The sequence below is a fragment of the Cygnus olor genome, chromosome 4 (genome assembly GCF_009769625.2).
Source record: "Cygnus olor isolate bCygOlo1 chromosome 4, bCygOlo1.pri.v2, whole genome shotgun sequence".
Lineage (NCBI taxonomy): Eukaryota > Metazoa > Chordata > Aves > Anseriformes > Anatidae > Cygnus > Cygnus olor.
In genome coordinates, this window is record NC_049172.1 from 62,264,202 (window position 1) to 62,279,946 (window position 15,745).

General features: G+C 36.6%; 1 protein-coding gene across 3 annotated transcripts in view; it reads right to left on the reverse strand.

Annotated features, from left to right (window-relative positions):
- Window positions 1–1,603: 1,603 nt before the first annotated feature.
- CPEB2 (cytoplasmic polyadenylation element binding protein 2) overlaps window positions 1,604–15,745 on the reverse strand; it is a 51,313-nt gene continuing 37,171 nt past the window's right edge. For all 3 annotated transcript variants that reach the window (XM_040555007.1, XM_040555008.1, XM_040555009.1), the window contains 4 exons: window positions 8,878–8,996; window positions 8,444–8,558; window positions 6,474–6,655; window positions 1,604–2,785 (listed from right to left, as the gene is read on the reverse strand). In XM_040555007.1, the coding sequence (XP_040410941.1) occupies window positions 2,558–2,785; window positions 6,474–6,655; window positions 8,444–8,558; window positions 8,878–8,996 (644 nt within the window). In that variant the 3' untranslated portion in view covers window positions 1,604–2,557. The remainder of the gene's footprint in view (window positions 2,786–6,473; window positions 6,656–8,443; window positions 8,559–8,877; window positions 8,997–15,745) is intronic.

The window sequence follows — 15,745 nt, forward strand, 5'->3', positions numbered from 1 at the left end:
AAAAAAAAAAATCAAATACAGTGTTCAACAGTTAGAAAACAAGAACTTAGTAGATAAAAAAAAGAACAGAAAAGAAAAAAGGAGGTGGTGCAGGGTACGATAACCGTAAGTTGAACTGCTCCAGAAATGAAGTGACAGGTAAAATCAGACATTTCAGTTTTTACCCATGCCAAAAAAGGGCATCCCTGTTTGTCCCCCTGTGACCTACTTTCGTAGTTCCATTTAAACAGGGATTTTCAACATCTCCAATTATTTCAATTTTTTATTATTTTCATATTAGTGTTCATTATTTAATATATTTAAAGGCTCTTCAATTTTAAACATTAAGCAGAAAATATGAAAATAAAGTTTAAAAAAATCTGCAGAATTAAATTATATCTAAATAATTAACATTGCAAAACTACTGATTTCTTTTCTAAATTCCAAAAATTGAGGTATAGCAAAGGAGATGTCATCAGTCAAAAAAAGTGTGCCTTAAAATAGCTGACTGTTGGAAAAATCTCTCACAGAGATATAAAAATAGTGCATAACAAATGTCAAAATGGATCAAGGTTTGGCAGGGTTAAGGTTAGAAAAGAATACTCCAAAAAATCTGGAGGATCATGGTTAGGTAACAAATAGGGAACATTGACAAATAAATTAGTAAAAAGCTCTTCTTAAAACAGCATCAACTTTAAACATTAAAAACTTGAACCACAACCACAATAAAACAGCAGAGTTAGACATGAACCACATATTGTACAGTACAAAAAAGCACACTGTAGACAACCAATATAAGATCAACACTTTGCTTACATGAAGGATTGTCCCAAGGGATTGCAAAGAACAACACCCTTGTAATTTCAACTCTAGCATCAGGCTCTTAATTCTGCATTTTAACATTTGCCATTGAGTGCTTGCTTAGACTGCAGAATAACTGTTTGTTCCATTAAAAAGTCGGGGCTAGTTGCATTAAGAATGCTCTGAGATAGACAAAAACACTGCTATGATTTCCTTTTAGTGTTCAGGTAAATATTGCCTCTGTCGTAACTATGTTTCTCAAAATCCGCAAGCAATGTCGTTACAAGAACTCCTTCATTAACATAAAAAACACTATCCTTGACTGTCAAGTAGCTACTTTTCATGCAACAGTGACCCCAGTTTGACAGAAGACCACAATGCACACAGGTCAAACATGTAAGCAAGATTTTAAGCCAAATTTCACTGTTGTCTTAAAGGTAAAATTTAGTTTGTTATGCAACTAGCCGTCTGTATATTACACCTTCTCCATTTTGACTTTACTTGGATTAAATTTCTAAAGCATTACGCATTCTTATATAAGTATATTTTTGTATGCATTTGTCATGGGTTTCACATTTGGTGACTGGTTAGCAGTGTGCTGGCCATCTTTGGTTTGTAGAGGAAATCTTAACCATGAACAATCAAGGGGGTTGAAAAGAATTTTTTAAATGCTAGCTTTTTACTCAAACTTGTATCTATACTACAACACGCCACATTAAGTAGAAGCACACATCACAAAATTGCACAGGGATTACAATATTACATCCAGTCTGCATAAAATTGAGTTCCACTACTGACCAGGTCACAAAATGGCTGCACTTTCTAGTCTAAAACTAATTTGCATATTGTACACATGTAGGACATTTTTTTTTACTTCAGTCACAATAATGCATGCAAGTTTGTTTTTTTTTTTGTAACAAATTTTGTAAATTTGCTCATGCTACCTAGTTTCAAGAGAGCCTTTTTTTGAACATTTGCAATAACTCACCTCTTGTTAATTAATAGTTCTAGTGCATGCATATGGTTTATACAGGTAAGTAAACATGCAATTTTTTCACATTCTAAAACTATGGCAGTTTAAGCCATATTGTGCTGCCTGCATTTTATCTGTAATGCAGTGTGTCTTAAACGTTTCAATCCCGTATTAATAGGTGGCATTACACATAACACCTATATAGCAGCAAAGCTAATACAGCTTGTGATTAAAAATGTTTAAAAATAGCTAATAAATCAGATTATCTTGAGGTATTATTTCTTGCAAGTCAAAATGGAGAGCAAAAAATCAACCCTAATTTTTAGTTTATGTATACACTGAAAATAGCAACAACAATAAAAATAAGCTTTTTGTAGCAGACATATTCCATCTTCACTATTTTGCTACCTTTGGTAAATTACTGGGGCAGATCTTGAAGTTAAAAACCCATGTTTAGAAATAAGTGCACGCTTCACCCACTAAATATAGCAGCAGACTGTGTGCCCCTACGCAAAAACATTCTCATATCTAGTTTTAACTTTACATATAAAAATAACTTGGAGAAAATACAAAAAAACATTTTATTTTAACATGAAAATATCACAAAAATTAGTAAGCCTGAGATGTAGGGTTTTGGTGAAAAACAAGAGGCTTGTAGTGTTTTGGCTGCTGATAAAGATGCATGTATTGATAGCTGGGGTGAAAAGCAGAAGAATGCACTTATTTCTTCTGCATGTCAGTATCTTCAAACACAGTAAGCCACATGCACCCTTCTTTCCTTATGTAGATGCTGGTTCACCATGTTTAATTCCAGCGGAAGTGGATCTGACGTGGGCGGTCAGCCCCCTCCTTTACCAATGGCTTATGGAATTCACGTCCTGCGCGGGAGTGGATATTTGCCCAACAAAACTCACAGTAATACTGCAGGCAAGTGACATTGGCACAAAAGAAAGGAGCAAACTTTCCACCACATCGTGCACCCTGGCATTCGTCACACATCTGGTCATCCAACACATATGGCTTTACCTCCACCTGTTGGAGTAAAACAGAAACAATTCCAGTTAATACCTATTATTCCTGATTAAAGATATTTGAGCGTGTTCAGGTTTTTCTCCTTTTCCAGAAAAAACAGAAGTCTGAAATCAGCTACGTTTATGTCTTTATTTAATTCACTGTTTTTTATTACTGTTTACCATTTATCAGTTACTGCTCTATCCACACCAGAAAACTAAACAGTTCAAGGTGGACCTATAAAATGCACTAAATATGTAATTAATGTCTGCGTCAGAACCTCCACTTAATTTATTCTGGAAGGATACTCTTGGCAAATGATAAAATAGAAGTATGTGTAGAAAATAAACCAGCAAGTCCAAAGCTCTCCAGACTAATCTCATCAGCTCCCAAATATAACCCAAAATGAAACCCAGTTTTATGCTGTTTAGAAAATAATAAACATACAAGAATGTAACCATCTACATATTAACTTGTTTTTTAAAAAGCGAGAAGTCTCTGCATGCACTACCCTTGTGTGCAAGCTAAAAGTACTTTCAGCAGGCTGAAATACAGACCTAGTACTCCTGTCCTCTGTAATTCCACTCCCAATTTCTAATACACTCAATATATGGTCAAATTTGGAGCTTCGGATTTTGGTCATCTATTGCTTTCCCTTTTTGTGGCTTTGAGCTGTATAAGAATTTGTATTGAATATGATTCTGAAAATATTTTTAAAAGACCATTTTGCATGTCTACAGACTGCTAGAAACACCTGTCTTACACAGCTTCTTTTTCCCAAACTCATCCGACTGCCAGAGTGGAAAAGTGGCAGGAGTCCAGTGGTAAATTTGCATTATGTCTCTGCATAACTGAACTGTTACAGACTGCGCTCAAACAGGAAGAAGAACTTCATAATAAAACACAAAATGAGTTGACTCCATTATTAAGGAATGTATTGTTGTCTTCCACATTTTCCTTACTCTTTTTTAAAGACAGTATTTTCTGACTTTTGTTGCTAAAGAGGTATTCCTGCTTATACTAAAACTCATCACTGTACAAAGATTTTACTTGAGATACTAACTACTAATTGAGAAGAATCCTACATATAGACATTGAGTTTATGTACCATACTCAGACAGAATGTTTGAAATAGCAAGAACTTCAAAATAAAATGACATTTTTCTATTGTATTTCCAGAGCTACAAAATACAGCTACCCACCACCCAAAGGTTTTGCAAAAGAATAGTCTTTATGTTCCTAGCTTCAGAAGTAGATGCGTACTTGACATATCAAGTACATATACGTCTGAAAAAAGAGTATGCTTCTTCCAATAGTATATATTCAGTACGAACTCTACTTATTACTTCACTACAACGACCCTCCTTATCAGAATTTACTCAAACTTTCCAAAAACCAGCTACTTTATGCAGTAATTCTGACTGTGGTTCAAAATTGCTGAAAGCATGAAGCACCACGAATTGCACACGTTGGTGCATTGATGCACCAAGTTTAGTATGAAGATGATTTCAGATGTATTAGATACATATTTTGGGGAATGGAAATATCACATGAAGTGGATGGAGACTGCTGGCATATGAAAGTTAACAATGCTTGAAAGAATTGTTTGGAGCTGAAACGCCAAATGAGTTTCAATAAAATGTTTGGAGCTGAGCTTTCATATATGATGGAACAGGATGAGGAGCACTTTGCTGAAGGAAAACATCTGTTAGAGAAACTAAACATATCTGCATCAAAAGAACTGGAGAGAAGCTACAGAATACTTAGGTAGGGAAGAAGTTAAGATCACAGACAATGTCTGTAAAGGCACTGTGACACTAAGTTTTCCAATGTATTCGTAAATGTATTTCCATGTATTCGTATCTCAAATGAAGGCAGAACCTGAAGTAGGATTGCCTCCTGCATTTGTAAAATGTTCTTTATATTAATGTACACAACAGAGCTATATAAATAGGTATATAAATAACAGGACTGAACATATGATTTAGATATAGAGAAAATCCTTTAAAAATGACAAGATTGAAAAACCTCTGGCAAATGAACAGAACAGTTCATAAACCCTCTCCATCATGATAAGGTTTAAAGACAAATTTGTTAAAATATTTAGATTTGGCCTTGCTGTATATTGCAAATAAAGCACCTCAGGGACAGCAGACATTTTGAAGGAAGAAACATCAAGGAAGATAAAGATGCCTGAATTATAGAGCTTAAGGAACTAGTTGCTAAAAAAATTAGTTTTCAAGAATTAGGAAAGGAACACTGTAGAAAAACCATGAATCCTTGAATCATAACAATTAAAAAAGAAACTATGAGCATTTAGATACTTAAAGAGAAAGCTATCTGCAGATACTACTTATACTTGGGGTAGGGCTTGTAATTTTGGGGTGGGGCAGGGGTGTAATAGTGACTGAAGTTTAACTTCAAATATTTAATTTCTGTTTGCATAAATTAAGTCTCATGGATGTAACTCAAATTCCATGCTTATGAACTAATAACTCTTAGGGTAGATTCTTTTTTTTTTTTTTTTTTTTTTCCTAATTGTCCATTTTCCAAGTGGCCTGCTGCAGATGCCTGCTGTTTTGATAATGGGCATTTTTCCTGTTATGGAACTAATGAAAAGGTAGAACTAAAAACAAACAAAAGTTTGTAAAGAACAAACTCAGCTGTAAGTCACAAGAACACCAGCAGTCCCACCGCCAAAATATAGCCATCACATCTGGATGTGAAGACCATCCACGTTCAGACCCGCTCATCCTCTGGAAAGGATCATGCTTGGGGATTTCAGCTCAGTAGGCAACTGGTACCTGAGACACATGTAAAGGCTGCATTGCTCTGCCTGTCTGAAGGGAGAGAAGCCACACACCACCTCCCTACAGCAGACTTTAGTTAACTGTACTACTTTCTTCTTCCTGTGTCTTTGATCTGTAGAGGAGGCTGGACCTTGAACTACTTACTCAATCCTTCCTCCTCTAAGGCACTTTTTTTTTTTTTTTTTTAACAGAACACCTATTAATCCCACTGACTACCTCTGCAGCTCTCGACACCCAAACTAGTGACACTTAAAACTGACATAATTTAGATGTCAGTCTTCTTTGCTACTCTCATACTTTTAATTAAGAGCAATGAAGTGGACTAGTCTTCTTAGAAGTTAGTTTTGCTTTAGCTAGCAATAAGCATCTATAGCAACCAGAAACACACATTGGTAAATACTCAAGACACTCTTAAACAGAAAGGATAAGACATTTCACATTTTAAGTGTCAAGTCTGACTGATTTTCCGAAGTGCTGAGCTCTGATATTTATGGCTGAAATTAATGGCAACTGCAAATTAGACCTAGTCCGAAACCAATGAATAACAGAGTTTCCTACAAATGACAGAGGAATTATCACAGTATTTGGTTTCATTAGAATAAGGGACGGAAAAAGATTTTCAAATCCATTGCCCACGCACAACAAAACCAGGAACTTCAGAACGGAAAGAACATATGGCCTAACATATGTCCAAGGAACAAACTGCTGCTTCATGGAATGCGTGTTGTTTGTTCAGGGGCATTCACGGTTTAACTCTTGGAACCTGTGGAGCTTCAGGAATACTAAAAGAAATGTACGAACTGGCATAAAAGCCAATGAGAATACAACATCACCGCACCCTAAGAGCTCTCAAATATCTAAAACCAAACAAGCAAACAAACAAATTTTGTGTAACTTACTCGTTTATCTATATCGCCATGCTGAAGTTGAACAAACCGAGCACTGATGGCAGCAATGTAACTCTGCTGATTGGAAAAAGCAACGCGTCCAGCACCTTTTGGGTATTTCAGCTCAGGGTCAGTATCAATTCCTGCGTAACAAACTCCACCGTACAGACGGTCCATGATCATAGCCAATTCCACTATTAGGAAACAAAATAATGTTCACTTAAATTGTTTTTACTGTACAAACTTTAAATAGTATGCTTGTATTTAAAAATAGTAGAAAAGTTAATTTTAGTAATTAATTCTGCAACAACCTATGTAACAGTAATAACAAGAAATAGAAAAACATATGAATTAAGTCATGAAATACTCAGCAGACAGATCTTTCACGCTGTGGCTACACACATCCAAGGAGCAATGGAATTGTAAGAACTTGCAGTCCTTGGTAACCTGGAACTGAAATTCCAGGACAGTTTTCTTCAAGGGATTACAGCAAAAGACTTTTTGGGCAGGCATGGAATGCAAGCTGCGTAAAATAGATCCCCATGCCACAAATTCCTTGGTCCTTGTTCTCTGGCTGTCCACATGCTCTATGTCCTACTTGAATTTAAAGATGTAGTTAGCATCTTTTCAGCAGCCATGCAGAGCTTGATAATCTCCACAGCATGACACATCACAGAAACTCAAGTTCATAGAACCAAAATTCTCAAAACTCCCAAATAAATGTTTTACCAAATCTCTAGTATTATTTTACACTGAATTCAGTTTTGCAATTCATTTAGGTGGAAAATATTTTTTTTTCAGAATTAGTATCCTCTGTATTAGGATATATAGTTGTCTGCAGCCATTGATTTTCAATATTTTTTTGAAAAGCCTGCTGAAGTTTTACTGCTTTTCTGCATGATTCTTATTTCACAGTGCCATAAAGGTTTCATTTTCACATATACAGGGGACCGCAAAGCTAAACATAAGAATGTGTCCATTAAATTTACCACAGACGTTCGGCAAAGCAATCTGGAGTATTTGGACTGAATTTACAGAAAATTCATGTGCAGTTGGAACATACTATGTTTATGCTCATGTACAGAGCTTGTAACAGAGTCAAAGGTATAGTCTTAAAAGTGAAATAACAGAAAAGCTTTAGTATTGCGGGTCCAAGATATAAAAAATTAGAATTGTTTATACCCCAAAATTTGCACTATCACTTTGTGATTTTCTTGCACCTCTTATCCGAAAGCTCATTTTTCTGTAAGAATACAACGTGGTACAAACTATGGAAGACTAATGAAGTCCAGAAGTCATTCTAAAAGAAGCTGGGATTTGAAATGCTGCATGCAACTTCCAACATTCACTTTAACCTACTTACTAGAAGGCCTCCATAAAATATTGTAAAAATCTACCGCAGTCAATCTCACAAAGCAAACTGTCAAGGTTGCAGATCGACCATTTCACAGCTACAGAAACACCTACATTTTCCTCCATGCACTTCAGCAAGAGGCTAGAAAGAGTCCCACAATCTTGCATAGCGTTGTGACATACCGACTGTGGTAGCTGTCTGAATTTCTTCCCTTTTGCCTTTATTTCTTACTCATTACCTATGTTTTTCCTTATCCATGTTACCCACCTGATAGTAGCAGAAGAGTAGCTAATGTACAATGTCAAGTACAAATAGAGCATGGTAGAGATGTTTTCATACCATTATTTTAAAAACAAAAAACCAGCACTTTTGCTAATAAGATGAATGCATTTTCTACAGCTTTAGACATGTAGCAGCTTCCAGTAAATCTAAAAGATGAACAGTAATTTGTGGGCAACACCAGATGAAAACAATTAATACTGTACTATGGTTATAACTATCAAGGCAGTCTTTTATTTTTATAGCTACATACCTATAACTGTCTATATGTATCTATATGCAATTATGCATGATTCAAATTATTTCCAATAATCTCCCACTTTTAAAAACAGTCACAATTTATACGCACCAGCTCTTAATGGTCGAGGGACTCCTCCAACAAAAATTGTTTTTCGAGGATCAAGTGGCTGGGAACCGTCCATCACAAAGTCACTATCACTTAGATTCCAGGGACGGATCTGAACCTATTAAATACGAATGGTATATTTATATAGTTTATTAAAGAAAATCGTGTGCTACCCTAAGTTTCACTACATGGTGGATATGTGTTCATCAGCCTATATAAACTGTTAACAGTCAAATAATCCTATTAGTTGAGCATGTCTGGATGCTCTGTTTTAACCCTATTAATTCAAAACACTACAGTTTTTAAAATCATGACTGTTCCAGATGTTGAGTGCTGCCAATAGTAGTTTGCTTTTGATTATTTTCATCGTTGTCATTTCAAATGCAGCTTTAGACAGATGGCACCCATAGCCTGCAGGCCATCTACTGTTTACTTACTGGCTTGTCCTTGATAGTAGGACTGGAAACACATAGATAGAGCTTTCCATCTTCTTCAATGCAGGCGTCAATCAGTGCCTGGACAGAACTCTCTTCTTGGAACAAGAGGAATGCATAACCTGGGGTAAAAAATGAAAAAGAACAAAAAAGGATAATTTTTTTTCTCATCTTTTCTTAATCATCTTTGCCAGTGACTTCTCCAACCAAATGTGCTTACTCCAAATGTAAAACAAAGTGAAATCAATTCTTTGATATTAGTCGTCATCTTCACCTATGCGCTAACTTGATGTAATCAGTAGAACTCCAGGCAAATACTTCTATCCTTAAAAAAAACAACCTGTCAAAAGAGACTAATAATCAAATAAAGACAAACGTTTCTGCTCTATCACATACTGGAAGTTTACGCTGAGCATCATTCATTGGCAGCAACAGACATTATACAATGAAAATCTGACTTGGCACAAAGAACTAATCTCTATTCTAGAGATTAGATCAAAGTACTTTGTTACGTAAGTGACCCAGCAAGCTTCCTAAACACTACAAAAATAGCAATTAAAATGCTTATTTAATGCTACAGTAAAAACAGACAAGCAAAGAACCTCACACATTAGCATGTTTTAATGGCTACAGTATAATGATACATACAAAATGTGTTGCTTTGCAGGTGCCCTGCAGCGCAATTAGGGTTGTATACAAAAATGGACTTTAAAAGGATCATAAATCCTCATTTTTTTCTGATGTTACTAGCAAGCGTGGAATTTTCACATGAATTATGTTTTATTACTTGGATGGAAAAGTAAATGCTGAAGCACCTGCTCTAGAGTGGACTTGGCAAGAGAGAGTGTGGCTGCTTTACCAAGCCTTCTGGAAATGATGCTGATTTTCTGAGAGGCACTGCTTAATGCCTGGCAATACCATACTGCAAACAGCGTAGGTCAAGGCAAAACCAGAGCAAGATGCATCTCGATGAGCATTAATGAATCAATGTGTTTAGATGAATATAAGATCAGAGAAACTAATGTACAACTGATTATAAATATATGGGAGCAAAAGTAGGATATAAATAAAAAGCTGTAAAGGCGTATGCTGGTGTTTCTAATAACCCATACCTGATTCTCTTATCCCTCATACCATGGTCCATCACAGCTGCCTAGAAGGGACACATGACAAGCTGTGTGTATGCTACACTTTCATGTAAATCTTAGCTAGTTTCTTAAACAATTCTGTAGGGAATCTTTGAGCTCTGGCTGAAGCATTTCCTGGTGAAATCCACTGTCATTAAAAAATATTGTTCAGCAATGAAAAATCTGTTTAAATTAAGCTTAACCAGTAATTACTGTTTAATGTCTCTGTTTAATGGGGATAACTTTCTGTATTTATCTTGCAATTTAAAATTCACATGTTGCCCATGTAAAACTCACTGAATCAGGGTGTATGCAGACTGGCACGGGTAAGTGATACCAGACCCACATAACTCTCCTCACTTGTGCAGAAGCCAGGTAAACACATTCCTGTTTGAATGAAGAGCCAGGACAAGAGCGATAGGAACACAAAAACTCGATTAACCAAGGTGAGGGCTAAATGGCCATCATACAAAGATTTGCAGCCATAAGTGAGTAAAATAATTTGCGATTTTTCATCAGTTTTTATCCTAAAGCATATCAAGGTTACTGCCATATAACTCCTGACACATAAATATAGCCAGTGTCCCCAGATGACCTACATCTGTATGTCTGCAGCTATTAATATGCTTAGCTGTGGGCTTGTGGAAAGACAGACAATTCCAACAGCAACTCGATGAGTGAACAATTACAGTTACTATATCCTACCACACCTGAAATAAAAGCAAGGAAAGCAAAACCAGAACTATACGCTAATACTTATTTCTCAACACTATCTGCAAAAGAAGTCTGGGTTCGCTCCACTTAATTTTAAGCACCAGAGAGGCTTGTGTCATGAACTTAGTTGTTCTACTCCCCTTTTAAAGACATGGAGAAACCTGGCACAGCCTGCAGTACCAAACTGGTCTGGCTGTGGTTTTGCTGCACAGCTCTAGTCCTTCGATGACTTAAAAGGCATTTTAGTTTGCCCCCACGTACAGCCTGGAAGAAAACTCGTTCTTTTGGTGAAGAAACCTGGCTATAGAATAGAATTTGTTCCAGGTCCAGCATTTATAGACATACACAGCCACTGCCAATCCCTCCCAGAGAAGGCAGGCTAGGCTCGCACAGTCTGCACACAAACCGCTCTTTGTCACTTGCCCTGTACCAGGGCACATTTCCGGGCACAAATCAATTATACGTTAGCCAGACTTCTGGAAAGAACACCACAGATGTCCAGACATCCAGGCTCTCTATTAATTAACTAGAAAGACCTTGCAAAGGGAAATTACACTCTTAGGTACTTCATTTAGGTATCATAAATTAGGAAATTAGGACTCTTGTTCCTACAGCTACCAGATGCCAGCGACTCTATGGCACAAACTTAATTCTCACCTCTTTCTGCTTTCTTATTATATGTCTTGAATTATTTTTCCCCCAACATCTACAACTCATGAACTATTGTGTATGTTAAATGCCTGTGTGTTAAATGTCTGCAAAAGTCACATGCGTATAGGTACGATGAGAAGGGTTTGTAGTAGTACTGAACTACAATTACTATGTGGGATAGAAAGTATAGGCAGGAGCTGTGAAACATGGTAGGGAGGTAGGGTGAAGAGTAAGAGGTACTTTACTATAGAACAGCCTAACTCTCTAGTTTCTTGTTTTTCTGCTGTACCACATCTGCCATATAACTAACAGCTTCATACCCAATAGCAACGTAAGGCTGTTTACAATGGAAAAGAAAAGCTACTCTAATCGGATTCTTTGAAGGAAGCTGCTTCATGCCTTTGGGTCATGTGTACACCGACAGTAGCAGGTCACGATCAGGTATTACTTGCTGAGACAGATTGTATGGTTTGTACATGGTTTGCAAGTGAAAAGTATTAGATGAAACAAGTCTTATAAAAATGTCTTGTTCATGTGTACCAGCATGTATGCCTTTTGTGGCAGACAAAGTTCTGTAACCCCTGTTAGTGTTACGCTAACTGTTGACTACATTCCTCTGCATTTTGCTGGAAGTGTTACTAATACTGCTGCTTCCAAAGGGAACGGGTAGGGGTGACATCTCCAGACAATTACCTCAAAGAATACAGAAACCTTTCCGGAGATTATAACCGTCTGTAGAACAACGTTCCCTGATATCTGAAGATACTGGAAATAGGAAACATCAGATAAATTTGAAGAATCCTAGCTGTATTACCAAACTTTCTTAAGAATTAGAACAAAACAAAACAAAAAAACCCAGCAGCATGGCACTGTCCATACGAACCAGCAGAGCTGTATTTTGTTTTACGGTTGGGTCCTACTGTTCCAACAGACTCTCCCCAGAGGAGAGTTAATGGCCTTAGTGCCCGTGCAATTCCTGCCCACAGGGTGCTAAGTGCCACAGCTCAAAACAGACAAAATCAGCACATGCTACAGGTTAATACTGACAACTACATTTGATGATGGGAACAACTAACATTTGAGAAGATATAGGAATTCTAATCTACTCCTTTTTAAAGAGATCTCATCACCATATTAATTAATCTTTAAAGCATAAATATTTTATGCAGTTTAGTCATCTCTGATTGAGAATTAACTCCAAATTACACTTGAAGAAAGTGCAAACTGACACAGTTGCGATGCAGCTATTAGCAAAAGCACTTTCCAATAAGGGGGTGGTGGTGTAGATTCACGTCAAGATCCAAACCCCCTATTTCCATATTTCTACAGTCACTGCAGAAAGCTCCTCCTGTCGCCAGCAGAGACCCAGTTAACGCAGTCAGGGGTGTCTGGGCAGGGACTCAGCTGACCGAGTGGGACACGGAGGTGTCTGGCATGATTCATCCTCTGCGGTGCTTTGCCTAACCTCCAGCTGCTGCTCCCCAGTGGCGTGGGACTTCAGTAGGTACCGCTCCACATTTGCCAGCCCTGTGTAAATCTTTTTGATATCCTCAGTTTGGGTAAATGAATCGAGCACAACGTGCTTATGTTACAGTGACCTGAACAGCCCTCTATACTCCAGTGACTCTATTGGCAAGATTCCCATTGATTAAAGGAAGCTCAGACACTAATCACACATGAAGACACCTACAGCTAGTAGCCTGAATACATAGCTCAATCCTACCCAGGGACATTGAATAAGCTGATACCAAGTTCAACAGAACACAGATGGACTTACGGTTTTGTTCCTTGAACTAGAAATAGAACATTGTCAACCTATTTTTTTCGGTCAGTTGTAAATTAGCAGTTCTTAACCTTGAGTAAATGAAGCTACCACATGACTACTGGGAGAGAGTGCAATGGGAACACCAAGATAATTAGAAAAAGCTGGAGGTACTCTTTCTTTAAAACAGATTATCCTCTGTTTTATATAGACTGTAAGTAGTACAGAACACACGAACAACTAACTGGTCATATTTTGAAAGGCCTTCTCTGGATCAGCATATCCTCACGGTACCACGTTGTTGTGAGCTTCACTAGCATGAGAACGGAGTCCTCAGCTCGGCAGGTCGCTCTGAACACGTGTGAGGTTTCATAAATCAGTGTCTTTGCCAACTCACCAATAACAGGAGTTATGATAAACAGTGACAAGACAGAAGGGGAGGAATTCCTGATTACAGCTGGCAGATCACTTACTGACTTTGTACTTTGATCTCAACATAATCACATTTTTTTCTTCTTCACAAAGGAGTTTCCTTGTAAAGTTAGGGTGAAGTGTTTAAAATTCCTGTTTTCTTCAGGCCCAATTTTGTGGTGAACCAATACAAAATGTAATTAGTTAAGAAAAGGCAGTTAGTGTTTCTCAGGAGGCAGCCAGCCTTGACAGATCAGTACACTTTTTGTATTTCTTCAAGCAAAGAAATACTTATTATTAACTTGGCCTTCCCTCAGGACTTTCCGTAAGCAGAGAGCCTGGAAGGAAGCACAGCTTGGAAAACTTAACAAGAATATTAAAAAAAAAAAAAAAAAGCAAAACAGACGAACAACAAAAAAACAGGCTGCATCTCTTCACCATAGAGAATACTATTGCGTAGAATAGCCCAGAACCAGATAATGCTGAGATGTCTTTGGAGAGTAACACTATTTCAAATATCTAACAAGACTGGACAAAAATAGATGTACATTGAATTAGCTCCATGCAGGGTAATAAACTAGTCATTGAAGATTAAAAGAACAAAAAAATGAAGTCCTTCTGCTAATATATGTTGCTTATATTGGCAATTACTGGTCAGGCTCAAAGATTTCTTAGCATTTAGCCTATTTTTAGCAGTTTTAGAAATCTTATTAAATATATATACACAGTTCTTGCCTGCACAAGTAACATTCAAATATGTAAGACAAATTTCTATGATATTTTATAGCAAAATAATCACAGTTCCTATCTGGTGCAGTGAAAGAACCAGATATAAACTCAGTTCAGCAGTTAATAGTAAATTATATTTCCAGTGTATCTACAAAGAGAAACCTACGCTGTATTTTAAATGTGCCAGGCTACTGTCACATTACAAAGCAATGCTGAATACTATAGTAAACTGATAATTAGACTAAAGTTTTAATTGTTATCAAGCTTCAAATAAGGATCAGTTAATCACGTGAAATCAACTTAACGCTTTGTGTTTCTGAATTAATTACATCAACAGACTAATTTTTATTAAATCAGCTTTAATCTACATTCTCTGCTTTTAAGAAGCTCTGCTTAGAATATACAAAAAAATATATATTTAGTATAGTAATTATACATTTTCCAACTACACAAAGAGCTTTATTAAACAAGGAAGTCTGGAAACGTATCCTTAAGATGTTCAGATTCTGAGGCAGGACTATCTCCTTGGAAATTATTGCCAGAACTCATTCCTTTCAGTGAAGAATATATTAGACCTTCCCTCTTTGATATATTCATCAAAAACTCTGAGTTGCCTCTCCTTCAGTTCCTCAAGAATTTCTCTTGGTAAATTATGATTGGAGATCCACTCCTTAGGATAGTTAAATTTAGTTAGACAGTAGCTTTGTACATCAGGCTGACAATCAAAAAAGCCAAAGCCTCTCTGTGTTTGAATTTCCATATAGTGCTCATAAGAACTATTTAAATACTTTCAATTCCTTTCCCTACTCTTCAGATGATGATGTGGGACAATATCCCTGTCTTTTTTGACAGCATATATGGTCAAATAACTGAAGAATCAGTTTATAAAGGCACTAAGTGCCTATATTTGTTACTTCCATGGAAGAATAAATGGCTGCATTTGCTACAAAATGAATAACCTCTGGATCAGATTTTTGCATTTATTTTATACGTACTAATACATGAGCGGACCTGTACAGAGATAAGCTACGTAATTTAGATTACTTAAATGTACAGAATAGTTTGTTGAACATTTAGATTTTGAATATCAAAGAGCAATACTAAAAATAGCTAAAATCAATATTTATCCAGTTCTCAATAAAGATAATTAGCGCTTCAATAGGAAGTTCACATCTTAAAATTGAAATAAACATAAAATTGAGTATTTTGATAATATACTCAAATACATCCTTCTGCATACTGTCTGTAACTTTCTAGAAGAACTTTAATCTACGACTTAGTGTCAAAATTGATCTAATTTCAGTTTTAGGAATTAGAAATGCAAATACAGACCTTAGAATTAATGACGCGTACAACTACATAATGCTGATCTAATATTTGGGAAATGAGAATATAGGAGCTTCTTCAGAAGACCAGCACTGAATGAGGCACAGTACTAAAACAATTCTGTTTTATACTTGGTATGTTAAGGATCCTT